The 26,945-nt window shown below is 38.8% G+C and overlaps 2 protein-coding genes across 2 annotated transcripts; one reads left to right on the forward strand and one right to left on the reverse strand.

The window, feature by feature from the left end:
- Positions 1 to 557: 557 nt before the first annotated feature.
- optn (optineurin) lies at positions 558 to 10,933 on the reverse strand. Its single transcript, XM_042511654.1, is given in 14 exon segments — positions 558 to 1,527; positions 2,255 to 2,337; positions 2,529 to 2,671; positions 3,264 to 3,422; positions 3,596 to 3,680; positions 4,377 to 4,526; positions 5,302 to 5,417; positions 6,378 to 6,474; positions 6,731 to 6,915; positions 7,096 to 7,257; positions 8,348 to 8,556; positions 9,311 to 9,326; positions 9,328 to 9,437; positions 10,843 to 10,933. Coding segments are annotated over 13 exon segments (1,608 nt in total). The 5' UTR covers positions 9,418 to 9,437; positions 10,843 to 10,933; the 3' UTR covers positions 558 to 1,414.
- A 2,128-nt stretch (positions 10,934 to 13,061) lies between these two features.
- On the forward strand, positions 13,062 to 25,884 carry ccdc3a (coiled-coil domain containing 3a). The gene is made up of 3 exons (XM_042511481.1): positions 13,062 to 13,861; positions 15,164 to 15,341; positions 23,980 to 25,884. The coding sequence occupies exons 1-3, from the start codon at positions 13,458 to 13,460 to the stop codon at positions 24,283 to 24,285; spliced, it is 888 nt and encodes a 295-aa protein (XP_042367415.1). The 5' UTR covers positions 13,062 to 13,457; the 3' UTR covers positions 24,286 to 25,884.
- Positions 25,885 to 26,945: the final 1,061 nt, after the last annotated feature.

Consider the following 26,945-nt stretch of genomic DNA (forward strand, 5'->3'; position numbering starts at 1 on the left):
CGTAGAATGACGTTTCGACCAAAATATAAAAACTTAATGTCTTCCAAGTAAATAATGTCGTGAAATAAGAATATGTTAAGCAAAATATAGTTTGATGATATTGATTTTGTCAAAATTTGTATCCATTGGGAACCGAGAAGCCTAAAAGGTGAGACAGGAACAGACTGCTGTTGTGGGTACATTTCCCAGACAGTAGGCTCCCAGGTATACCTTACTTTGTACTGGCCCACTGGCCTGTCTGCACCAGATAATTTAATAACATCTTGCTGTGGTTTACAGAACCTGTTGCTCACCATCCACAGTCCTAGCTGTACCGTAACTGGCCTTTAACTGTTTTCATGGCTGTACTGTATAAGTAGTCTAGGAAGAAGTGTGTCTGCAAGACTGAAGTCAGGGTTTATACTATTGTTCCCTGGCATTAAGACTTAAAATCTGATGTTCAGGCTCAATTCAGAGTAATTTAAATATTATAAAAAATATCTAACACGTGTTTTCGTATACTTGATCAAAGAAAAAAACGTAAAGGTTTTATGTCACAATATGACTAAAGACAGACAGAAATTTGACCGTTATTTTATTTTCATTCACAGAAATACAACATGGAATCAAAAGACCTTTATACTTTACAGACAACAGAATCAGCCGGGTGTTGTAGCCTCCTTGCATATAAACTTACAAAGGCTGTCGTTTACAGTGATAGGTTGATTACCAGTTAAATATATTACATTCAGATTACTAGGTATCATCTGCAGAGTCAAAATAAAATATATATCTTCATATTAAAGTGCCTACATGGTGCATGCTCCCTCCAACACCAACAATGCAGTCATGAGCTAAAATATCCTTCTCAAGCTAAAAATATAGACAGAATCTCATTTTAATTTGAGGGGAATATCTTCAAAAATAAAGCCTTCAGCAACCAAATACTTGGTAAACGAATGCAACTTGTAAAAACAGAACTTATCTAATATGTGCATGAAAGGCAGACAGCACCAAATTAATATCAAAGCATTCCTGCAGTTTCTCTTTTTTTTTTTTATTACAGATTTGGTTTTTTCTTGAAGAAATTAATCTCCAACTTCATTTCAGCCCTTACAGCAACAAACAGACCATGTACCAGATGACATCCTGCAATATTCGGTTCCATTTCAAATCTTTATTCTCAGATTAAACAAACTAGAGATGGCCATTTATTTTCAGGAAGTAAAACCCCTGCTACAGCTTTGAAATCTTTTATCTTAAATCCTACCAAAAGTAAGGTGCTCATCCTAGAATAAATGGTACTGAGTTTATCGTGGAACTATGGCGAGTTGTCTCAGGGACCCGAGTTGAGGTACAGGTAAAAGCAGAGGAAGACTCAGATTAAGGTGCTAATGTAGCCGCTGTTGTCGTGGATGCTCGTAATGACACAGGTCTAGTTGATGCAGTCCATAATGTGGATCTGCAGTGAGTCCAGGTCCGGCAGGATCTCGTTGCACTTGGGACATGCGTGTTCGGGAATATTCCCCTGATGCTGCCAGTCTGTACCTGAGAGACAGAGACGCTGTTATAACCTGAACATGCTGGACAGATGTTCCAGTTAAACTGAACTGAACTGTTTGTCCTGCACTTCACCCCAGACTTTATGTCCCAACAAGTTTCACTTATCAAATATTGGTTATACTGTCAAGATAATTCAACTAATAGTTAGACATTTTGGTAAATATGATTTTTCTCTTTCTTGCAAAGAGTTATTTGAGAGGATTGGTAAAACTCTCATGTCTGTATGCAAAACAGGAAGCCCAATGTCCAGGCCATACTGCCTGCTTGAGCAGCACATGTGCGTTGAAAAACCTGCTGTTTTATATTTTTGTGCCTGGACAGGTTAGAGTATGCTGTTCAGGTGCAGCTGCTGCTTAAAACAGACAGTAAAAAATGTGTTTTGATGGTCATACTGACCTTACACCACCTTTCACAACAATTTTCATGCCTATACCTGTCCCACACATGGAGAAATACAAATATTTATGTTTTACTCGACCTTTTCCGTTTCAAAATAAAAGCACTCTGACATCATTTCTGTCGACAGATTTCCTTAAGTCGTTAACACAAGGCTTTATTCTGAAGTATTTGCAGAACCCTGTTGTTGATAATACAGTTGCTTGCATGGCTCCATAAATTAGTATTAGAGTACAGTATTTTCACTAATTACTCTTTATATGAGAAAGTCTGCTTGAAATGCTATGCTCAGGCCATAAATAAAAGCCATGTCTACCTCTTCCAACCAGACTAGCACCAGCTCCGTGTTGATTTCCTCCCAGCGACACATGTCTCCTTTGCATCTCATTCAACGACCGTCTGAGGAGAAACACATAATGAAGGGGGTCTCAGAAGGTGCAGTTCATTTATGGGGTGAATGCAAAGCTGAGAAAAAACAGGATTTAGACTAGAATAGAAAGAGAACAATGCACTGTAACTTTTTTTTCCTTGGTCCAGATCACCTGATCTGAGCTGCAGGTGTAAACTCGGTCTTCTGTTTGATTCCATACCTGCCCAGTGACTCCATCTCCTCCTGTAGCTGGCTGTTCTGCTTCTTTACGTACTCCAGCTGAGCAGCCAGACGCTCCCTCTCTTCATGGAGCTTCTCCCTCGCTGCTCGCTCTGCGTAGAAGTCTGAGGAGTAAACCTCTGCCTGCACAGAGAGTACAACAAAAAGCACGATGACCGCCATGAAGAGAGCCAAGTTGTCATGCGGACTTCTGACACTTAAAAGTCCCATATTGTGCTGATTTTAAGATTCATATTTTTATTTTGGGTTGGTAAAAAAACACTTTCTTTTTCTCACACTGTCTGTATTGGGACTCCTGTGTTTATTTTTTGTCTGAAATGCTCCATTTTAGCGTCTGTCTCTTTGATCCCCCCTCCCAAAAAATGGCCAGTCTGCTCTGATTGGTCAGTGTTTTCAGGTCTTCCACATTTCCACTCTTGGTGTCTCTGCGCTTTCATTACAAACGGGGAATGACAGTAGAGAGACCTTCAACCTTCTATCCTCGTATAGTTGTGACATCACAACGATATGGAAAACCTGACAGCTCGTTTAAAAGCATTATTTTTGAATATGGACTTTGTGCATTTTGATTCTTACACAGACAGCAGTTATACAGCACCTCAACCTGCTTTAAAATTTAAAAAAAAATTAAAAAGGATATAGAAATCTGTCTTTTTATAATATGGTACCTTTAAGATCCAATGCTAGATGCTTGATTCATTATTCACTCACTGACCTGAGCCTGGAACACAGATATGGTCTCCAGCTCCTTCTCCTTCTGGAAGATCTCCTGCTTCATGTGATCTATGTGTTCCTGTTTTTTAGCCAAAGCCTCCTCAGCAGCACTCAGACGCTCCTGCAGCTGATCCACCACCTCCTTCTGCACCAGCTGAGACTGCAAGACCACAGGGCAAAGGTCAAACACATCCGGCTCTCGTTTTTGTGTTGTGTTTTGTGTTGAGTGTTTATGTGCTTAGAGCTGCTTTAGGCTTTGTGGAAATCAGGCAGATGTGACTGGCTGTTGCTAAAAAAGAAGAAAAGGGTCCTCACTGAGCTGCATAAACCGACCTCTCTCTTCTTTTTCTCCTCTTTGAGCTCATTGTAGTCTTCGAACAGTTTGGTGTATGCATCCTTCAGTTGGGCCAGATTGTTCCTGTGAGGGAGGACAGAAGGGAGTTACCAATGACTCAGTGTGTGAGTCCAAATATATTCTCATCACTACTGGGAAATAGACTCTGATGGTGGTAAAATGGGGGCTTCTGATGCAAATCAGTGTCATATAGTATATTTTGTCCCTAAATGTAAACTGCTACATTTTAACTTATTTTCGTATCATCATTAAGCAAGTACATTTTTAATATCTACTTTTTCTGGAGGATAAAAACAGTTTAGACTCAATTTAACATGTACAGTCATAATCCCTGCATATGTGAACATCGGATGTGAGCATTTTTAACAATTTTATTTTGTCTTTTAATTGAGTGTTGTAACATTGATATGTAACATATGCAACATAGATATTTGTATCTTTTTTTACTGTAATTTTATGTTGTAATTCTATGTAATCTAAATGTAAATATTTACCTTTATCTTTTGTTAACCATAACTTTTATTACATGCATGCTATTGTATGTCACCTTTATATCCTCTCCTTTTAATTCTTTTTTCTTTACTAAAAGCCAAACCAGGGACAGGAGTTGGAAACTAGCAATAACTCTTAACTCTATATATGTAACAATAGTTACTACAGTTTTTTTTGCATCAGGCCAAAGTTGTACTACGTTAATTTACATTGTCCCAATCAAATAAACTATACAAATAAATAAAATAAGTATGTGTCTCCTCTGACCTCTCCTCTCCAGCCTTCCTCTGCTCCAGCTGGCTCTGGGCCTGCATGCTGTCCACCTGCAGCTTCAGCCGGTCATTCTCCGACTGAACGGTCTGTTTCTCCACCAGCTGGGCCTTCAAGGTGGCCACATCCTGCTCCACCTCCCGACATCTAACACACCAGAGAAAAACTGAATACTTGCAGATCCAGATTAAGCACAGGAACATCGATTTAACCCTCCAGTTATGTTGCGGGTCAAACTGACTCATTTTGAAGTTTTAAAATACAGAAGAAACATTTTTAATAATATTTGGAGCATGAAACCACGCAAATACACAAAAAAATGTTTTCTCCTTGTTAAGATTTCCTTTTGTAAAAAAAATTAAAATTAAATTATATGTAGTTTTAAGATGTAAATTTGAGAGATGTGTTGTTTGAGTGAACCAACATGCACCCATACTAGAACCTATTTCAAAAATGTAAAAAAAAAAAAATTAATATAAAAGTGTGTTGAAAGTTTTTGAAAGTATACAAAAAAAGTTTGAATATTATTTTTAATGGAAAATGAGTGTATTCTCATTAATTACCTGTGATCTGTAAGAGGCAAAAACCTTGATTACACTAATTATTAATAAAATTGCAATGAATTTAGCTAAAGAAAATGTTTATGGAGAAAATATGTACTACTTTCAGATGGTTAAACATGCATAAAGTTAATTTGATCTGGGAACATTATTGTTGCTACGTTATGCATAACAGGCAGGTTTAAGAGGAATATTTGCTTTCCTTTAAAGATCCAAACAGGATTTCCCTGTAATCTACAATAACATCACAGGAAAAAAACTCATAACTTTGGCCTTATTTGTTGGTGCACATACTATTTTGGTTGGCTTAAATGCTTGACATGATTTAACAGTGTGGGTATACATGTATGTGTGGCCCTAACCTGTCCTGCAGGTTCTTCTTCATGCCTTCGGCCTCATCCAGCTTGCTCTGGGCCTGCTGCAGCTCTTTAAACAGCGTCATCATCTGAGACTTCAGATTCTCCACTTCAGACGCTGCCTGTCATGTAATGTTACATGAACATTACGATTTGGAGCCGAAATATTACAAACATCAGTGGACTTCTGCCAGTTGGCAGTTACTAAGTCGTAGATCAACAGCAGTACATTGAGATAAAACTTCAAACTTATTTCTTCAAATATGATGTTGAATCATATTTAAACTATCCCTAAAAGGGAATTGTTTGGATTTTTTCGAGTGGGGTCGTAGGAGGTACTTATAGTAGTCAGAGTATTATCTACAGTAGATGGTGGTCGATAATCTCCCAGTTTGGAGAGGCAGACAGGATTAACACCACAGAAGCTAAGAAATGTACTGCTTTAGATAGGGGACAGCAGCAAATCAATTTCATCCACCTTAAAAAAAATCTTTATTATTATATATTTTTCTGTGGAATAATTTTAAAGGGGACATTTTTCCCGTTTTAAAACCTATTTTCAAATAATCCTTCCCTCTTTTTAAAACAATTTTTTTGTAATATTTCTTGCAATTTTTGTGACATTTCGTACCAAACTGGTCACTACCTCTTTTAAAGAAATAAAACCCATTTGCTCGGTTTCCAAAGGCTAAAAAAGCTTGTAAAATACGTCTGAATGCAGCACAAGAAAACTGATGTTGATCCGGGTTTCAAAGGTTTTAACTAATGTGGATGGGTTTTTTTAGTGGCTAAAATAACTTTTTGTCAGCTGCCCCCCATCCACAGCAGTACATTGCTTAAGTTTCCTGCCTGCCTCTCCAAACTGGGGGCGTGCAGACGGCCATCCACTGTAAGTAACACACTGACGAGTAAGTACCTCATACAACCCTTCTTCATAAAATCCTAGCTATCCCTTTAACAGCAACCTTTTATCAGAATATACAATGACACAGTTAAAACCACCTATTTGAGCTACATTTTTCTTTCTCATGAATAAAATGCTGCTCGCTTTCGTTCTTTCACTAGTGAGTTAATACCTTTACCTCTTGCCCAGAATCCTCCTTGGTCACTGTGGTCTCTTCTTCGGTGGTCTGTGTTGATTTATCTACAATACTCTTCCTCTCCTCCAGCTCTCTAATTCTGTTGGATAAAAAAAAAGTGTAAAAATTACGAAAGCTGAAAAACTAACACATATCAAGAGACAAGATTAGATAAACTTCATGAACACATTGTGCTTAATATCAAATAAAAAAATAGGAAGAAGGTGGTATTTCCTATTAATTTGCTCCAGTTCTCAGAAAATTGGCACAGCAAACACCTTGACTCGCTGTGTTTCCTGGTGCTATAAACTTAGTTTATTTAGAGTGAACTGCTCCTTTAGGTTGCCATTCTCTACCTGGCAGCAGAAGACTGCAGCTCGGCCTGCAGCCGTTCGGACCGCTGTGTCTCGTTCCTCAGGGAATGGAGGAGTTGGCTGACAGTCATCTCCTCACTGTCCAGCCGGGACGCCGTCATGCTCAGGTCCGCACGTCTGCTGCGCTCCAAACCACATGCATCATTCACACCCGCGACGCCGCCATCCTGAGAAGAAAAGCACCTGACTACATTTATGTGGAATATTTTGGATGTCTAAAACAGGATGATTGGTGGGTTTAAGTGGAGGCATTTTGTGTTAAATGAGGCTTTTCAGCACAGAAAAAAGACAGTTCTGACGGAAACACTGATTATGGTGTGTGTGTGTGTGTGTGTGTCGCTCCTCACCGAGACCTGGATGATCTCAATGAAGGAGTCGTCATGCAAGTCCTGCTCCGCCTTCAGCTGCAGCTCAGAGTTCATAGCCACCAGGTCGTTCTTCTCTGCCTGCAGGCGAGCAACCTGGGCACGCAGGGCATCCAGCTCTGCACTCTGATTGGCTGACAGCGCCTGGAGACGACATCACACGTCAGCAATGCAGAATATTAAGAAGTAAAGGGGTTTATGTGGTTACAATTTGACAGCAACTTAAATATAGCGCATTTTAAAGGATATGTTTGGTATTTTCACTAGTTTTTGAGTGACTAATGGGAACAAACATTTTTGAAGTTGGTCCAGTATTGGAAGGAGGGCTGCAGCTTACAATCAAGAAACTGACTTCAATGTAACCACTTCAGGCATCTTCGCATCAACAGGTCACATTTAAAATTGCTTGTTTTTGCAGGTTAAGATTATTATTCTGCAGTGTTTGACAACATTATTGAAGAGGATCTCTGCAGAGATAGACCTTATTGTTAAAAAGTAAAATGCTTAACCACCAGAAACAGCCTTGAACTCACCATCGCCTAACCCACCAGCCTCCATTCAAATAAACACTAATCTTATCATCATAAAACAGACTTGATTTTGAGTCAATAGAAGCAAAATAAAACTCACAAAAGCTGTCTTTGTTATCTTTTCCACTTTTCCAACGATCACCAACTCTAGTTTAGGTTGAAATAAATCCTTAATTCACCCAGTTAGATGTGAAAATATGCTGGTTCAATGCATGATGAAATTATTGTTTATTTAAATGCAGTCTGGTGAGTTTGGAAATGGCGATTTGGCTGTTTCTAGTTAAACAAAAATGATCTTACTCTTTTACAAAAAGGTCTTTCTCTGTAGGGATCCTTTGCATAATGTCAGAAATTAAGTATAGTAATATGAGCCTGTCAGTGGCAAAAACAAGCAGTTTCAGTGAATGTAAATACGCCTGTTTTGCCGCTGCTGACTGTTGGCCACCTGCTCTGTACTGGACCAATTTAAAAGACTGTTGATCCCATTAGTCACAAAAGCATAGGAAAATAGGATCCAGGTTAAAAAATACTGAAACTGGCCTTTAATTCACAATAATTTGGACAAAGTGTCAAAAGATGAAATATCATATAAAACAGAAAATATGATGAAGACCTTTAAAAATATATAACATCAGAAGAACACAACACTGGCTCTTAGGTGCTTTGACAAATAATCAAAATTAATATCAGGGTTATATCCTCACCATCAAGCCTCCGGCAGCTCCTCCTATCCTCCCCTCCTCCTCTGTTCTCCTGGTCAGCTCCTGGTTTTGGAGGGTCAGCGCCTCCATGCGGCCCCGAGCCTCCTCCAGCCTGCTCTCCAGGAAGTCCCGCTCCTCCTTCTGCTTTTGTCGCCACGCAGACAGACCCTCGAAACGCTCCTTCATCGTCAGGTTGGTCTGGCGCAGGGCCTCTGAGCGCAACACAAATGGAGAATGCAAATAAATTTACATTGTACGAGCCAAGTCATTTAACCCTTTGAAACCTGGACTGTCATCATTTTTTTTTTGGGCTGCATTCACACGCCTTTCAAAGGTATTCAAACAAAGGTATTGACACAAATTGGTCTGATTTATTTTTGAAGACTGGAAAAAGGTAATTGGCAACTTGGCGAGTAATTTTCTCCAAACTGCCAGAAATAACCAGATCTTAAAAGTTTTTAAAAAATACGAAAAATGTCCAGAAAAATATTTCTATAATAATCATAAGTGTGTATTAAACATATTTATTATTATTATTAATAATAGTGATAATAATTTATTATTATTATTATTATTAAAATTTTTTGCAGGTTAATTTTTTTGCTTTTTAATGAATTTTTATTTTATTTTATTTTTTTTTTATTAATTTCTTGATAGTTTTGGGTCATTTTTTTCCTCAAATTGCTTATTGCCTTATTTACTGAAACAAATCAAGCCAATTTGCTTAGGTTTCAAAGCGTCAAACTATGTCCCTTTCCATTATTATTATGTTTACTGTCTCAACACACTTCAGCTGCTCTATCACACACCTCACCTCTGAAACTCCACCCTGACATGAGCTGTAAGAAACACAGTGTACACTGACCTTTGACTGTTCCTAAGATTGGAACAGATGTCTTTAATAGTGCGGCAACAGCACATAATAAGCTCAAACGAAAAACGTTTTCCTCACTTCCACATGCTCACCTTTCAAGTCTCGGTTTCTCCTGGATGAGGATGTTCATCTGCTGCAGGGTTTCTTCCAGCGTGCCAGACTGACTGGGAGGTGAGCGAGAGATGTCGCCATTCATCATGGGGCCTCCACGCCATGACGCTGAGAAGAGGAAAATGAAAAAGGCACTAAGATGTTTGATCATGTCAGCAGAATATTGATATTTATCTAATGACACAGTAACCATCAGTAGAAATGCTGCAGTGGCAGAAATGAAAATACGTTGACCTCTTTTAGCTCTTGTTTCATCTCAAATGTAATAAAGATGATTTAGATATACAGTGATAACATTTTGGAGGGAAACATAACTTTCTTGTCCCACCAGCATTAACATTATTTGTTTTTGTACTGTCAATTCTAAAAAAAATAAATAATCTTACTTGACTTATTATTGAGCCGTGTGGAAACTGTGGGGACTGATTAACCTGGAAAAACCTGGAATTAAAGGTTTTTGGTTTTGTTTGCAATTTTTTCACTCAATCTTTCATGCCATAACAAAATTAAAATTTGCAGGATACTTCAGTTAATAGACAGAACTTAATTTAAACAAAAGTGAAAGCTCTCTGAGGCCCCTCTCACCCCTGAAAGGCACAATGTGGCTTAGTCTGCCCTACAACAGGGTTTTTTCTTCAACCCTCTGAAACCTGGATTGACATATATATATATATATATATATATATATTCTCTACACTCTCTCTCTCTCTCTATATAAAATATATATATATATATATATATATATATATATATATGGACCATGCCCCTGTCATGGACCATGACAGGGGCCTACCAAGAGTACTTATACATAGGGCCTAGTACAGGCATTATCACATCCACAGATACAACTAGACAATCTTTGTTTGATAACATTTTGAGTCAGAATCCAATTAAACAAATAGAAAATTTTGACAATTACTGAACACTCATTCATGTTTCCCTGTCTTATTAACTTCTATGTTTTCATTTCAACAAAACACATATAAAAATGCTCCATGCTGACATCATCCAATGACTCAGTGCTTCAGCATGCAGCAGAAGAAAAGCAGCATACGCCGGAATTACCTAATCAGCAGCTCACATGATAGTTTCATTACATTACAATAGATGTCAGCAGTATGCTACACACACTATGGTCTGCTTCTGCCCTCATATAATGACTGTCATACATAAATACTATTTTAATAGGAGATGTAACTGTTTAACTGTAACATACTTTGGTAATAACGTACTACTGTGAATACCAGTTGGATAAATGCGACTTTAAAACATTCTTTGTATATTACAGCCACACTGTCGCACTCTGAAATGGTATGGATGTATATTTTTTAATATATGGACGAATAATTTTACTTTCACTTTCTCTAGGTGGGCCCATGCAATAGCATCCGCTGTGCGACTCCTGGTAAACACTGAAAAGTTACCAGTAACTTACACAATACGGATGTGGTTTAACCTGAGCCAAAGTGCGTCACAGCAAACGTTAAAAACAAGTCAAAATGTTTCAACTCACCTGTTGTCAACTCCGGAACTAAACACAGTCTGTATGTTTACTCAAAAAACGCAGAGAAACACTCAGAAATGGCTAAATGTGGTGTTCAACCGTGTGCTAGTGCTTCTCGTTTGTAGCAACGTCAAGACACGTCATGAAACACAAAGTTTCCGGTAATCATTTTCAGAATAAAATCCTGATTTGAGAATACTTTTTTTGTAGCTTTTTTTTAAGAAGGTACGAGAACTATTATTATTATTATTATTATTATTATTATTATTATTATTATTATTATTATTATACTCTGACACAGTTTTTTATATTAAAAATACAAAAAAGTGTATTATTATTATTATTATTTGTTGTTGTTGTTGTTGTTATTATAATTATCATTATTGTTGTTATTTTAAAATATGGTTGGGGGCCACATGGTGCCCAGTCGGGGGCCATATACATGATATCATGTGATATCATATATATATATATATATATATATATATATATATATATATATATATATATATATATATATATATATATATATATATATATATCATATTTTCATTTTTCATTAATATTTTTAATTCAATTGCATTTAATTGGGCTACATGATTCCCCTGCATTTTGCATTATTTAATCAAACGATAAATACCTTTTTACGATATATAACCAATCCTTGCTACACTATTTCTCTATTAGGTTACCATTATAATATATTGTTATCGTTAATTTGTTATATTTGATCATTTTCAAGTTTTAGCTCTTATTTTAAAAGCTCATTCAACGTACTTCCTGTCTACAACGATCTAACCATCGTAAGTATGACGCAGAGAGGATCTAAGGCTAACGAGGGTTTTCATTTCCTCGAAGTGACGTCGCAGAGCAGTGAACAGATCTGAGTGAGATAGGCGGCAGCTGGATGAGAATAGCCGCTGTGTGACAGGCCCATCCGCATGTTTTACAGATCAGTGAGGGCGAGGACAGCCGTCATGTGACAGCGGGAATTCCCTGCAGGAGTCACCTTGCTGCACTTTGGAAACAACAGAGGAGACACCGGAGACTCCCTAAACCTCCTGGCAGTTTGCGCGTTTACGTGTTTAGGCCTTTGGAAACATATAGAAGAATAATTATTTAAATATAATGCTTTCTGATGTAATACCTTGCAATTTTCTTTTTTACAAAAACGCATCAAGGTCACTACTGAATATTAATAAATTACAATAAGTCTTCCAATTGATTGCTTAAGTCCAAACTTGAGTACAATGTAACCATTAAGGCAAATATAAAAATACTACAGCTTTTTTTCGATTAATATATATAATCAGTGATAGAAAAAGAAACATATATACATGCTGTTTATGTCAGTGTCCATTAGATGGCAGTGTTTTCACTGCAAAATCCATAGCTGTAAAAACACACTATTTTTTTGCACGAGGCCTATTTCCACCTCAGATTATATACTATACATTATCTATTTTTCAATAATGACAATAAATATCCACACAATCATATCACATATTTGTATTTTTTATATTTATACTGCGTAACTCGTCGTATAATGTCTTACTGTGCAATATTTTACTACTTTGTGCAATTATATTTCTAGGCTATTTTTTCTTTAAATATTTATATAGATTTTATATATATATTATATACATATCATGTGTGTATTTCAGCTATCCTGTGCAACTATCAATCCTGATAAAGGCAGTAGAAGCTTTCTCAAATGAATGATGTTAATTAAAAATTACATACTTTAAAGATACTTATTATTTTGAGATATTAAGTCATTATTTCCACAAAGTTGGTCATTATAAGATTTTTTCCCATCACACTTAAGGAGATGGGCTTCAATAATAAGCAGAATTTCTGAATTCAGGTAGGTAATTACCTTGACTCTAATGAAATATCTAGTGATCACGTGAAACGTTAAAAGGAACTTTAACTAACTGTATATATGTTTTAAATAAAATAAAACACAAATGATGATGTATGGGTGTATTGGCCTATTTGCTTTATAACATTAAGGACATTATCGAGTTCAACAGGTGGCAACAGGTATCAAATGGTAACTTTTATGTCCTTATTATTTTCCGACTGCATAACGCTTGAGCTCACCAACCAGTTCACATGGAAACATCAAATGTCGGAGCGTCACTTTAGTCCTTGAACGCAGCACCGGCGCGCTCTGCTGAAGCTTGTCGCTCCCGCTGCAGACAGATGAGGTGGGAGCACTGGGAGCAGAGCAACAGGTTGGAGAAGTTGAAGTCTCTGCAAATAGATTTGAATGTTTAGTTTTAGTTTTTAGTTTTAGTTTAGAGTCTGGAAGCGAGAAGATATGAGCTCATGCAAGTTTGCTTAATGGGCAAAAACATTGTGGTTGAATTCCGTGTGAAATTTGTATATATATATTTTTTTTTTTTAGTTTTTGATCAAGTAGAGCATCCTCAAGCTTCCAGGTGACTATTAAATGATCAGAAGTTACTTCAACTCACTTCTGGCGACTGTGAAGTTTGAAGATTCTGAAATTAACATTAAGCAGTCAATTTTGATCAAACAGGGATTTTTTCTTCAGTGAAGCATCACCACCAGGTTTAGAAACTGTCCAGAAGTTTGTAACACTTCGGGTCGTCAAGATGTTTCCCGTGGCTCTCCTCGCAGCGCTCAGCGTTTTTACGCATCTGGACACTTTTACGCACGGGTGCCAGCTCCCCTCCGAGTGGCGGCCGCTGAGCGAGGGCTGTCGGGCGGAGCTGGCGGAGATCATCGTGTACGCCCGGGTCCTGGCGATCCACCGGGAGCCCATGGCCGGCGGGGCGGGCAGCCTGTACAACTCGCTGCCCTTTGGGTTCGGGTACGGGTACGAGGGCGCGGAGGAAGGGCTGCTGTACTCTGCGGAGGTGGAGCTGCTGTGCGACCAGGCGTGGGGCAGCATGCTGGAAGTGCCAACTGGATCAAGGCTCAACCTGACCGGACTGGGATACCTGTCCTGCCAGTCCCACACCGTGATGGAGAATTACTCCTACTTCTTCTTCCTAAGGTGAACGCAAGGCCTTTAGCCATATAGGTCCAACAGAAATTTGGTCTCTAAATATTGATTAAAACTGCACTTACATCAGCTAAACACAAATGCATTTTGCAAAGAAGCAACTTTAAACTAACACTCTACACTGTAAAATGTAAAAAGTTGATCTCACTTAAAATAATCCTAGAAACTGACAGCCTTGAAAAAGGTAAATAAATAAATATATAAATAACTAGGAATCTTAATTCATGTTTACCTTATATCTAACTGTTAAGTTTAATTAATATTTAGATGTAATTAATTTTGTGAAACTGGTGCAAGTAAATGACAAGTGGAATTACCTTGTTCTTTAAGTGTTAGTAATTTAAACCAAGTTAGTCTGACTTAACCTGATCATGAAAAAGAAATTTTTTTGCCAATGATGGAGTTACAAGATCTGCAAGTTCTGTTTCCAGGATGTGCAGATATGATTAATTAGTTTGCAATCAGCAGAATAAAGATTTACAGCACAGAAAACTTCGTTTACTGAAGCTGCTAAAACTTACAACAGGATGATTTCATTTTTAAGTAAATGTCACTAAATTTTTTGTAAACTTAGCAGATGGATACAAACATGAAACTGAGAATCATAGTTGTATCTACTTAAATTTTTCAAGAAAGTTGGTTTTCTAGATTTAAAAAGAAAAAAGTGAAATCAACTTGTCTGATTTTACAGTGTAATACCTCTTCTGTGATTAAACTGTGATTTACAGTCAGATATAAGATGACTACAAGATGACTGTATTTAAATGTAATTTTGAGGTGTACCACTTGCGCTGTAAAAAGAAACTTTTTGTTTTAACTTAAAGATGTTAGTGTCCTATCTGTCTTAAAGTTAAGCTTTAAGTTGACTGAATTTGAGAAGACAACTTGAGTTAATTTTGTAATAATTCATTTTTTCTTCTCAAATTCAGTCAACTTAAATTTTTAAGGCAGCCCGGACACTAACTATTTCAAAGTTAAAACCATTAGTCTCTTTTGACAGTGTGAAGCTGCCTTAGCATGTCCATCAAGTGAGACTTAAAATGATGTACTTGTTATTCACTTCATCTCTTTGACAGCTGTGCTTTCTAATTATTTTGCAAAGAAATATTTTACCTGCCAAGCAAACTGCAAGCTCATTACTGTGAATATTATGCATCTCTAACCTCTGCAGTGCATCAGTCCATAAAGCTTGCAAAGTTTGATGCAAATTCAAAACAGCATCTGCACAGCTCGATTATTCCTGCAGCAGCCTCAGCTTTTTGTTCACAGCTTTCCTGTTTATCTCCTCTGCAGGATGGACGACAACTACAACATCCTCCCACACGGCGTCAACTTCCAGGACGCCATCTTCCCCGACACGTCTGACAACAGGCGCACCTTCTCCAGCCTCTTCCAGTTCTCCAACTGCACCCAAGGGAGCCAGCCTTTCCACACCTTCAGCCCTGAGTGGGACACCCAAGAGGACAGCAGGGTAGGGTTTTATATAAGCACTTTTATTACACAGAGATCACACTATAGGGCCGTTACTAAGTCTGAGCTTTGTGCTGCTTTTGTAATTTTACGCAGAGCCAAATGACGGCGGCATCATCCCGCTCCACTGTTACTCCTTTTTCACCAAATCAGCTCTGGTTGTTGAGCAGGAATTTCCAGCTGGAAATCGACTTTTTTGTTCTGGACCAATTCATATTTGGTCGACATGCTCTGAGTGGTTTAAAATTAGGTGCAGGAATCGGAACAGAATCTGTTCTACGTTGGTGAGAAGGGGTATGTGTGATTTGACATAGCATGCTGGCATCGCAGAACCAAAGGAGGCGTGACAGGCAAGATGTTAAACACAACAGTGTTTCGCCTCTCATGTGACCTATATGTGTCGGCCTTTCTGAACAATAACAATGGCTTAACATGGCAATAACGAGCATTTACCGTCCTGTGAAATAGTGGCTGATCTTGTCCTTTGCTAGAAAGGTAAAGAGCCCCGGGACCTCATTGTTTTCTCAATTTACTGACATTTGCGACTGCTTTTCTTCTTTGAGTTAGCTACTAACTGCTGCTTGTTGCTTTTTAAATCTTCCACAGTGGGTCACACACATAACACGCTGTCAAAACGTCCTACCCTTCCTGAGCATGGTCCTGTCCTGCTGGCTGTCCTGTTTTTACAGGGTTTTTTTGCTATAGTTACCTCCCATGGCATCCTAAAGGCAAGGAAATTCTGTCCCCTTATTCTACGATTGTACCTTTTATTCAGGATAGCGAGGCAGCGAGGCAGCATAACAGCACGACATTCCTGCCTTGAACAGGCAGTGTTAAAGAGGCTACTGTTTTCACCACACACACCTTTTTTTCATGTATGTTATCAGGCAACTTCTCTCCCTATTAATGTCTAAAACTAAACCAAGAGTTGCAACCCAGAGGCCTGCCATGCAGCATGACTAGATAGCTGGTTGCCATAGTGATGCTGGCTGCTTTCTTGAAAACAGAAATGACTTCTATCTCCTTGTACAACCTCGTTACCTTGTGAGAAGTATAAGATTTAAAAAAAGTCTTTTTCAGGCAGGTCAGCTTTTTGGGAGTTTACAGAGAATGTAAACAAACGGGACACCATCTCGTTACCGTGGAGATAACAGATTAATGGGCCAGATAAACAGCAGGGTGCAGGGAACTGGAGATGGTGGGGGATTAAGAGCTACCGTTAAGATTTTGTGGTTTTGTTAGTCAACTATATATTTTTAGGAATATTACTTAGCTAAAATGTTAATGTGATGCAGTGTGAAGAAAATTACAACAGCAGAGTGAGGTATGTTTGTGTATGTGTGTGTCTGTGTGTGTGTGTGTGTGTGTGTGTGTGTGTGTGGACACCTAATCCTGAGCTGAGTTGTGACTCTGCTGACAGGAATGTGGTGTGGATCAGTAGAAACACAGTAAAACTACCCTCTGGCACAGTGCAGAGTACACACACACACACACACACACACACACACACACACACACACATTTAAAAATATCAGCTCACTGTTCTTATCTTCAAAGGTTTAAAACAAATAGAAACACACATGCACAAAAGACATGATTATACTCTTAAAATACTCCCAGCATGTGATTGGTCACATGCAATCATGTCCCAAGATCAAAGCAAATGCTGATTGGTTGAGGTACGTGCTTCTGGCTCCACAGGCAGACAGGATGCTAACCATCCAGAGGTCAAAGGTCAGATAGCAAAAAAAAAAAAAAAAAAAATGCACATCTTAAGCAGGCGTCAGTTTGGACGTGTGTCAGTCTGCAGCTTTGATTTCTATCAGTGTGAAGTAACATGCTGCTGACCTGGGAGCAGAGATAAGCCGAACCCTGTCGACAGAGGAAGAAAGCTCTGCTGCATTAATTATCACTCCTCCTTTGAGTGAGTTGAGCAGGTCGCACTTCAGACAAGACAGAACACAGCAGCTGGAGATGGAACAAGTCTTTGCCCTCAGTTTGAAAGGATACAAGGGCAACTGTTCAGATGTTGAAGAGGTTTTCATTCAGTAGCACTGCATCAGTATAATAAGTCATTTTTACTCTATTTGTATATCAAAGTTGTAGACTTGAGACTCGAGTCAGAGTTAAGTAACAAAAATTAGACATGATTTGGACTTGAGCATTGTAAGATTTGACTTACTTAAGAGTTGACTCCTTAAAGATTTGACTTAATTACTTATTAACAGCAAACTTGCTTTCAAATTTAAAGTATTGGGCTGTAAAATTCTGATTGCAGGGCTACAAACAGGCCTGTACTTTGTTGGGACTTTGTATCAGCTAAGAAAACACATGAATATTTGTCAGCATTTAGAGACCTGAAAGACTTACCATATACTTGCATTCCTCACTGAATACTGGTGATTTGAGCTCTCCAGATTAAGCCTTGACTTGGACTTGTCTTTAATATCTTGAGACTCGATTGGACTTGAGAATGAACGTGGACTGATCTTGAATTATTTTAGAGTTTACTAAGACTAATCTCCATTGAGCTGAGAATTGATTAGACTTGTCTACATGATTCAAGAGCTGACTTGGATTTCAAATTAATTTTGACCTGACCTGTGTTCAGTGACTTCAGACTTGACTTGAACTGGTACTGAATTACTTTTGACTTGTCTCAAAGGACAGACTTGATATGTTTTAAATGAATCTTGACCTCACTTGTCTCAATGACACTTGATATGGTCTCTTCTCGAATTATTTGAGACTCGACTCAGACTTGCCTCCATTTGTCTCCATGGACTTGAAACTTGGCTTCTAGCACTTGTGCCAAATGGGTTTTGACTTAATTTGTCTTGAAGGACTTGGGTTTGTCCTAAGTAACATCATTGACTTGGGATATGTCTTGCATTGATTATTTTTTCCAAGATTTGTGTGCACTGACTTATGCCTTGCCTCTGACATATCTTCATTGACCTGGACTTATCTCTGTTGGTCTGACTTGGACTTGTGTCAAATGAATTTCAACTTGACCTGTCTTCAGTGACTCGAGACTTTGGCTTGGACTTGTTGTGCTGTAATTTTGACTTGGCTTGTCCTCAATGACATAAGACTTAACTTGACTTTTATCAGAATAAATCTCGACTTCACTTTTCTCCATTTTCCTGAGACTTGACATGGTCTCTTCTCAAATTATTTGAGACTTGACTCGAACTTGCCTCTGTCTGTCTCCACTGACTTGAAACTTGTCTTCTTGCACTTGTGCCAAATGGGTTTTGACTTCACATGTCTAGAGGACTTGAGACTTGAATTGGGCTTGTTCTGAGTGACTTTACTTGGGACATGCCTTGATTTGATTTTTTTTTCTTAGATTTACGTCCATTGACCTGAGCCTTGTCTTTGTAAGGTCGCAATTTCCTTGAAACTTGACGGTGACGAACCTCTATTGACCTGAGCCTTGGCCTTGGACCTACCTTCATTGACCTTATTTGGACTTGCCTCAATGGACAACTCAGATCAGTATGACACGAAAAAGTCATACTGTTTTGACATCAAACAGAAATGTCATTGGCATCATTACAGTGATGAAAAATTTGTGTAATTTGTTACAAAAATGTTTTAAATTGGCATCATTGCATTCGCAGTCAGGATGTTGCATCTTGTTCCGGACTGACCTGAACGCTGCCTGCAGCATAGGAAGACATAGTTAATTGCTTCCTGAATGGATTTATAGCATTTTTTTGTATAGCCAGCAGTCAAAAATGCAGAACTAAATGAGGAAAGGTGCAGTGGTTTGGTGTCTTAGTTCTCCTCAGGTTTGACCTGCAGGGTCTGAGCTTTATGGTCAAAGGTCAGTGACGCAGGGGTTAAAGACGCTGATTATTCAGAGGACGAGCACTCGCATGTAGAGGCTGTGACCTCCCGTCCGGGCGGGACAAAACAGGTGTTTTACTCCTGGAATTTATGGAGGATGATGAGATGGAAGGACCTTCTCTGTCCTCTTCATGTCTCCTCTTACCCCTCCATGTTTCCCTGCCTTTTCGTATCAAATTTAAAGCAAAAAGAAAAGCTCTTTTCCTTCAAATTTTGCCGGACTGTAATTAAAATTAAATTAAAAGCAACACGATCAGATTTCTAATATCACTATCTATCTACAAAGGATCTCGAAGGTGTTTCCTTTGCTGAATCACTGTCTCTGTGCTTTGAGGTTTCAAGACATCATTCAGCTGGAGTTTCAACACAAAACATCCCTTAAAACTGGAGTCAGGAGGTTGTTTGCTTCTGGTTTCAGCCTCATGGGAACCAGACGCCCCTCCAGAAGGATAAACTGGAGACTTCCTCCACTTTTCTGCCAGAGCCTTCAATTAGCTTTTGTGAAAGCCTCCTCTTATCAGCAGCACTCGGAGCAGCTTTTACCATGACGCTGCTGTAAGCCCATCGTTCAGCTGTTTCATACAGATTTCTTTCTTTCCCCTGAAAGACATCTCGTCTATTTTATGATTTTCTTTCCTTTATCCTTCAGCTACAACAAGAAAGAGCCAAATTCCCCAAATACTTCTCAATCAGCAGATTTTCTTGTCTACTTTCACTCTAATGATTTAATCATAACCACAGCAAGGGAATACTCCAGTTATCACAGTCACGTAAACACCTTTAAGAAGGTTATTTTCAACTCTGATTAATGTTTTTATGTGGACATGTAGATTTATAAAAGGAGGACAACAGTCTGCTGGTCTCACTTAGTAGTTAGTGCCTGTTCAAGCTTTGTTTTTCCTTCCTCTCTCTGCCTCCCTTTTGTTCTTTTTATCTCTTCATCACTCACTCTCTCTTTGTGCTTTTTCTTCTTTTTGTCTGTTTTCTAATCACGCATCCCTATGCACACACACAAACACACATGCGTACACACACACACACACACACACACACACACACACACACACATGCACAAAGCAAATTAAACCTCAGGAGAAGAGCTGAAATCCTGGCTTTTCTCTCTGACGTCAGTAGTGAAGTTCTAAAGACGGGGAGTTGAAAAGGGGAATTGAAAGTCTGCACAAATAAATAAGCGGTCAGGTCAGGCTGGACACACACAGACATACAAACCCCTCCCAATTCCCTTAACTCCTTTACTCTCTTCTGTTTACAATCTTTATTTTATTCCTTATTTATCACACAAAAGCTCTGCCCTTGTGATTGGTTTGTGAGTTGAAACCATAACACAAATTTGCACATCTCCTAGCCTCAGCAGTGTGGCAATCGTGAATATGGCAATCATGTTAGCGTTAGGAACAATTGATAATTTATACATCAGCAACAGATACGAGGTAACAATCATTCATTCTGAGTTGTGTTTCTGGCCAACTCATAATTTCAGTCTAATTTCAACTCTACTTTTAGCACTGTTTTGGGTCTCACCAACTCCTGAACATAATATTTGGCTCTAAGCTGCAAAGAGTTCCACTGCGTTTATAAGCTTGTAACTAGGATAACTGTGACAATAACTTTCTGATGAGGCTTTAAATCGTGATGACAGTAGTGGACTCAACCAAAACAAAGTTGCTACTTTCACAAAAAAAAAAAACAATAAGCTGAAAGACGCTAAAACGCTCCATAGAGCTAAAGGAAAACTGCAGAGTTAGGTGATAATTTCCCATGGGTTCATCACAATGAGCACCTGCTTTTATTTTATCTTTTTTATTCTGTGCATTATGTAGAGCAGTTTTAAATGCCTTTTAAGTTTTGACACTGCAGCCTGACTGTGACTGTGAATTCGAATGCAAGGACATTTTGCACATGCATGTGTGTGTCTTCTCATGTCCTCTAACCACTGTTTATACAGATGATGCTGAACAGCAGGCAGGTAACACCCGGATGTTTTGACAGGTGGTGTGTGTGTGTGCATGTGTGTTGGGGGGCGTCCTGCTGAGAGCCTTCCTATGAGCATGAGAAAGTGTTCAAACTCTTGTACCAGTGTTACATAATCTGGATTTGACTTTTGTTTGGATAAATGAGTGGAAAAGGACTTCATCTAAAGGCTCAGTTCACACAAATTAGAAAAAAGATGTTTTGTCTCGGTTTTATTCATCTTTGTGATTAAATTCACCTCACTGCAGTAAAATGGATATGAATGCAGTTTTGTTTGTACTCACAGCTTTGAAAAAATCTACAGTAGGGCGTTCAATCGCCCTACTTGCAATAACCCTGGTTAAATTCCAGCTGGAGACCTTTGTTACATATCAAAAACCTCTTTTTCCAGAAACAGTATTCACATTATTCATAATGATCCAAAGACTTCACCGTTAACTATTTCTTCTGTAGTAGCTGACGCCATAATGAAATATATAACTTACAGTGTATTTAACACAGAGACAAAAAAAGCCATTCTGACACATTCTGTAACTATGCAATGATATGCATCATGTGACAATGTTTTAGAAGGAAAAGTTAATGTGTATTACCTGAACCAAAGCTCTCAAAACTGGCACTAAGACACACCTTAGAATATTCAAAAGTAACTATTAAACCCATCATTATCTGCTGCAGCCATCTGAGGCTGGTGAGAACAGGCCGCTGCAAGTTCTTTTGACAGGATTTTAATGTGATCTTCATTTCCAAATTGGGCATAAAAAAATATCATCAATCTACTGTCTGATACAGAATAGCCAACCAGATCTGGTGATATCAGTGCTGTGTTTGTTGGTTAAGTGCTAGTGTTACACAAGTAGTAATTAGCATTAAAGGGACAGCGGATTTTTTTAAAGTGGGTTTGTGTGAGTAGCTTATAAGAAACATGAAAACATGGGAGAAGGGCAATGAGAGAAGACATGACCCAAAAAATGTGCAAGAAATTTGTAAAAAGTACAAGAAAATTACCTGAAAATTAGTTTGGGGAAAAAAAACGGCCTGGAAAAAAGTGCTTAACTCAGCATTTTATTTGACAGTGCTGTACACAGGAAGGAAAATATAATTGCAGATGCCCCACATCCATTACACTCAGAGTTTGAGCTGCTCCTGTCTGACCATCAATTTAGTGTCCCAAAAACTCGTCGTAACATTTATACAGAGTCTTTTATTCCATATGCTATATGACAATGAAAACAGAATGACTATCAGAGACCACTACTACTTGGTAAGATGTGCTCTCTTATTATTTATATAACTTATTGCTCCTATCTGCCAGTTTGCAATATTGTATCTTGTATATCGTACATTTGTATGTTTTAGACCCGTAGAAACGTGGCAGTGCAGCATGTAGATCTCCATGAACCAAGCACCCGCTCCTTATGTAGATATATACGTCTCATTCTAAAGAGAACACAACAATTCCTATTTTCAGGTAATTTTACACTAAAGAAAACATATTTATTATATTATATTCCATTTCTGCCAGTATGTCCCCTAAAATCCCATACACTGGTCCTATGAACTGATATCGATTTTTTAGGTGGGACTTTTTTAGGCGGATAAAATACGTGCTGATCACATCCACAGCAATACAGTCAGCGCTCCTGTCTGCTACTGTAAACTGGGAGTGTACAATCTGTCATCTACTCTATGTAATACACTGACTATGGATACAACCGTACAACCCCACTTCAATAAAATCCAAACTGGACTTTAAGCAGCGGACTAAATCTCCCTCGATTTGTATGCTCCTTGGACTTTATGCTGTCGGATATAAAGACACATTTTCCGCTGTGACTACAAGAGCACTCACCCCTGTTAACCCTGCTGGTTGAGGTCAGCTCCGCTCTACCCAAGTACGTGACCCCCGCATCGTCAGGGAGGGAAGGGAGGTCTGTGGGGTGATACATTTATGTTACACAGACACACATAAACATCATCCCCTGGTGTTTTTGCACTGGTAGTAAGCCTGTGGGGATAAATGTCAATGACAAGGGTTAGGACCTTTATTTTATTTCCCCAAATTCCACCCTTACAAGTGTGTTGGGCTTTGCAGAGGAGAAAATACACAAGTAAAGGAGAAACAACAGCACTGTGGACTTCAAAGGGAAAAAGATTTTCTCATTTTAGAAAGGCTGCTGGGAAAAGCCCATCACCAGTGCTCCCACACTTCACAACCAGCTGACAAGATGGCATCTGGAGGTTTACAACTGTTTGCTTTGCTGGTTAACTCTTTAAAAACCTGGCTCACCATCAGTTTTGTTGTGATGCCATTAGACGTCGTTCACCAGCATTTTAAACATCTGGAACATGAGAAAATTGGTGCAGCAGAAATGTCTGGAAAATTGCAAAAAAAAAAAGGAAAAAAAGGTAAAAGGTGACAAGAAAATGACTTGAACATTAGCTGTAGGAGAAAATAGGAGATAAAAATATATTTAGAATTAGAATAATTATATTTACAGCCTCGACCCTTTGCTGCATGTACCCCCTCTGCCTCCCCCTTTTCATGCTTAATCTGTCCTGTCGATTAAAGGCCAAAACCCCCCAAAATATTTTTTTGCTTATTTTCAGGTCATTTTCTTGTACCTTTTTACTAATTTCTTGTTAAGTTTTGGTTCCATTTCTTCTGTTTCTCATGAACTTCTTTCTTCATGTGTTTTTGAAAGAAATAATATGGCTAGATTTTAAATTTTAAAGGGTTAAGAAAACAACCCTTCCTGTATGTTAACTCACTCTCTCCTCACTTTCTCCAGCTACTGTGCTCCTCGGTGCAGGCCGCGCTATTCGAGGAGGAGGAGCGAGGCCGCAAGATGCAGGAGCGCTTGGCCGCGGCGGAAAGGAGAAACCGGCAGCTGAAAGAGCGCATTCGGAAGGTGAAGCGCTCCTTGAGGAACGCCCGCAAGGCTGCGCGCAAAGCCGAGCAGGAGGCGCAGGAGCTGCAAGAGAAGCTGAAGGCTGCGGAGCGGAGGGTGGGGCATCACCTCAACGCCATAACACAGGAGGAGCCTCCACCGGGGCGTTACTCAAGCACGACGATACGCAAGAGAATGCAACTTTAACTAATCCTTCCCACCCCGTCTGCCACCCGACAGGACTGAAAGCTGGCCGTGGAGAGCGAGAGACTGCTGGATGGTCTCTATGTAAAGGGACAAATAAAAAGCAACATATGCATAAACACAATTTTAAAGTTATAATCTACATAGACTTTCTGTACATAAACTAGCCCTTTCTTTTGTATCTCTGATTGCTATAAAACAAGAGTGAAGGTCAGGACCATTCCTGGTCAACTGACAAAAGAGCAAGAAGATTCCTGAAAGAGAATCAAACATTTATTTTCTCCATGATTACTCTCGCAGGTGGAGCAGAGCTGTAGCTCTGCTGCCTCCTACAACTGGATTCACTTCCTGCTCAGCTGCTTCTCAGGCTGCGATCACATAGAAAGTGTTTTTGCTCCAACACAAAGAGAAGCTCTTAGTGACAATAGTAACAGTAGCAGCAGGAGCTTATCAGAGTGCTGGTTCTCTCAACCTGGAGGAAAAGTGGTTCATGTTTTAAAACAATAAATGACAAAAGAAAGTCATGTTTTATGTCAGTTTATGCTGGAGCGAGACAACAAGATGTAAGAGTTTAGTTAAAGGGGCACTCCACCTATTGTACATTTCAATCAGTTTGCAAGTCAGATGGAGCTTGTGAAAGCAGGCCGATAATATCTTTAATGGCTCTGGTGTCAAGTCTTAAAATAACATGATGTCATTAGGGTTATTTTGGTTTTAACAGAAATCCTCATAACATAAAGTGTTACACATTTGGCACATGAAGTTTAAAAGAGATCAGTATTTACAAAGTAGGGTCAGGTAGGAGGGTCTAATGGAAAACAGCGTTGAATTGCAGAATTGCATTATGGAAAGTGTGGGATCCAGAGTTTAAAAGTCAGGATATTTCTGCCTCTGTTGCATCAATTTTGACTTAACCCCCCAGACTATTGGGGCTTCCAAATTATGAGCTGTTGAAACAATGGTATGACATGCTGGGCAGTTGGTGTACAATGGGTTTATTGGAGTATTTTTTAATTACAGAAAACAGCTGCGTACTGCCAAATGGAAACAATGCTGACAAAAGCGATTAGATTAAATTAATACATTTAGGCTGAAAGACCAAAACAGTGAGCTGAAAGATGCTAAAATACTCTGCAGAGCTGAGAAAACTACAGATTTGAGTGAGAATTCTTTGTGGGTTTTTCACTATAAGCATCCCTTTTCACGATGCACATACTAATTTGACCCATTGTTAATACAGTAAAATGAATCATAACAGCAGCTATAAATAACTGGAAGACATTTTAGCCTCATAGCTTATTCGTTTTTTGCAACACATATTTTAGGACGATCTGCAGCAACCAAACAGTTAACCAAAGAAAACACACATTCCAAAAAGCTATCTATGTCATCATGGCCTGGTGAAGCAATGATAAGAAACATTAAATATAATTTTAATGTTGTGAGTTTATCTTTGAGCAGAGAGATGTGTATCTGAGAATGAGAAGTCTGGGATGTTTGAGACTGTTCATTTATTATTAAGTCGAGCTTTTTAAAGTCTGGAACATCAGCCTGTATACGTGGATATTTTTGTACGAATGTTTTTCTGCATATAAAATTGAACTTGGATGAACATCGGTGTGAACGTGACAATGTTTTGAAAGAAGACTATTAACATCTGGGTCAGTGGAGTACAAAAAAACAAATAGCCACACACGCTCAGTGGTGGAGTTAAGCTGCACAGCATCACGCAGAGAGTGTAAAGAGAGGTTAAGGTCAGAGGAGACGCTGTATATGTGTCGTACTTGAGAGGAGAACGAGGTGTGTATGCATGTGTGTGTGTGTGTGTGTCTGGTCCATCAAGTGACTGGAATGTGTTTGTGTGGGCAGCAATGTTCTGAACAGCAGGACGTCGCTGAAATATTCTTCTAATTCAGTCTGGAAAACCAAAAGCTCTGGAGGGAGGCAAGCAGCCGTCACATCATGAGACCACGGCGAATGAGGAAAACAAATCAGCGAAAGATGACAAAACGAGAGGCAGGGTGGACGGAGAGGGATGGAGAGAGAGAGGTGTTCATCAAATGCTAAACTGCAGCTTCTCTCTTATGGCACATCGTCAAACACTCAGTGATGGTGAGGCGGGGGAATAAAGAAGCGGTCAATTTATCGCCTGCAGTCCGTGATCGAGATGCTAAAATAAAAATATAACAGTGTTGCACTGTTTTTACATTCTGTCAGAGATGTTCCCCTTCTGCAAAAAGATGAAGCAAACCTTCATCTTCTTGGTCTATGCTTACACTGCGTTCCAGAAAACTCGGAAGTCGAGATATTTTGACTTCCTGCTTGAAAAAGTACAGTTCCTGCTTGTGAAGTCCATGTAGCTTCAGCGGTCTGACGTCTCTCAACAATGGCAGCATCCATGCCATGGAGGCGCACATTTTCAATAGTAAGAAATCTACTAAAAGGCAACATAAAGTATATTTGCATGTATTTAATTAAAATAATACATCTACTAACATAGTAAAACATGTTCTGCGTGTAAATTGATGTCAAAACATTAGTATTTAGTATTATATTATTTCTAATATTAGTATTAAATATTAATATATTATTCAAATATAAAGAGGCAACCCCGCTGATAGTCCAATTGTCCATGGACTAACCACAGACACACTACTTCATCA

Source organism: Plectropomus leopardus, chromosome 22 (assembly GCF_008729295.1).
Source record: "Plectropomus leopardus isolate mb chromosome 22, YSFRI_Pleo_2.0, whole genome shotgun sequence".
Lineage (NCBI taxonomy): Eukaryota > Metazoa > Chordata > Actinopteri > Perciformes > Serranidae > Plectropomus > Plectropomus leopardus.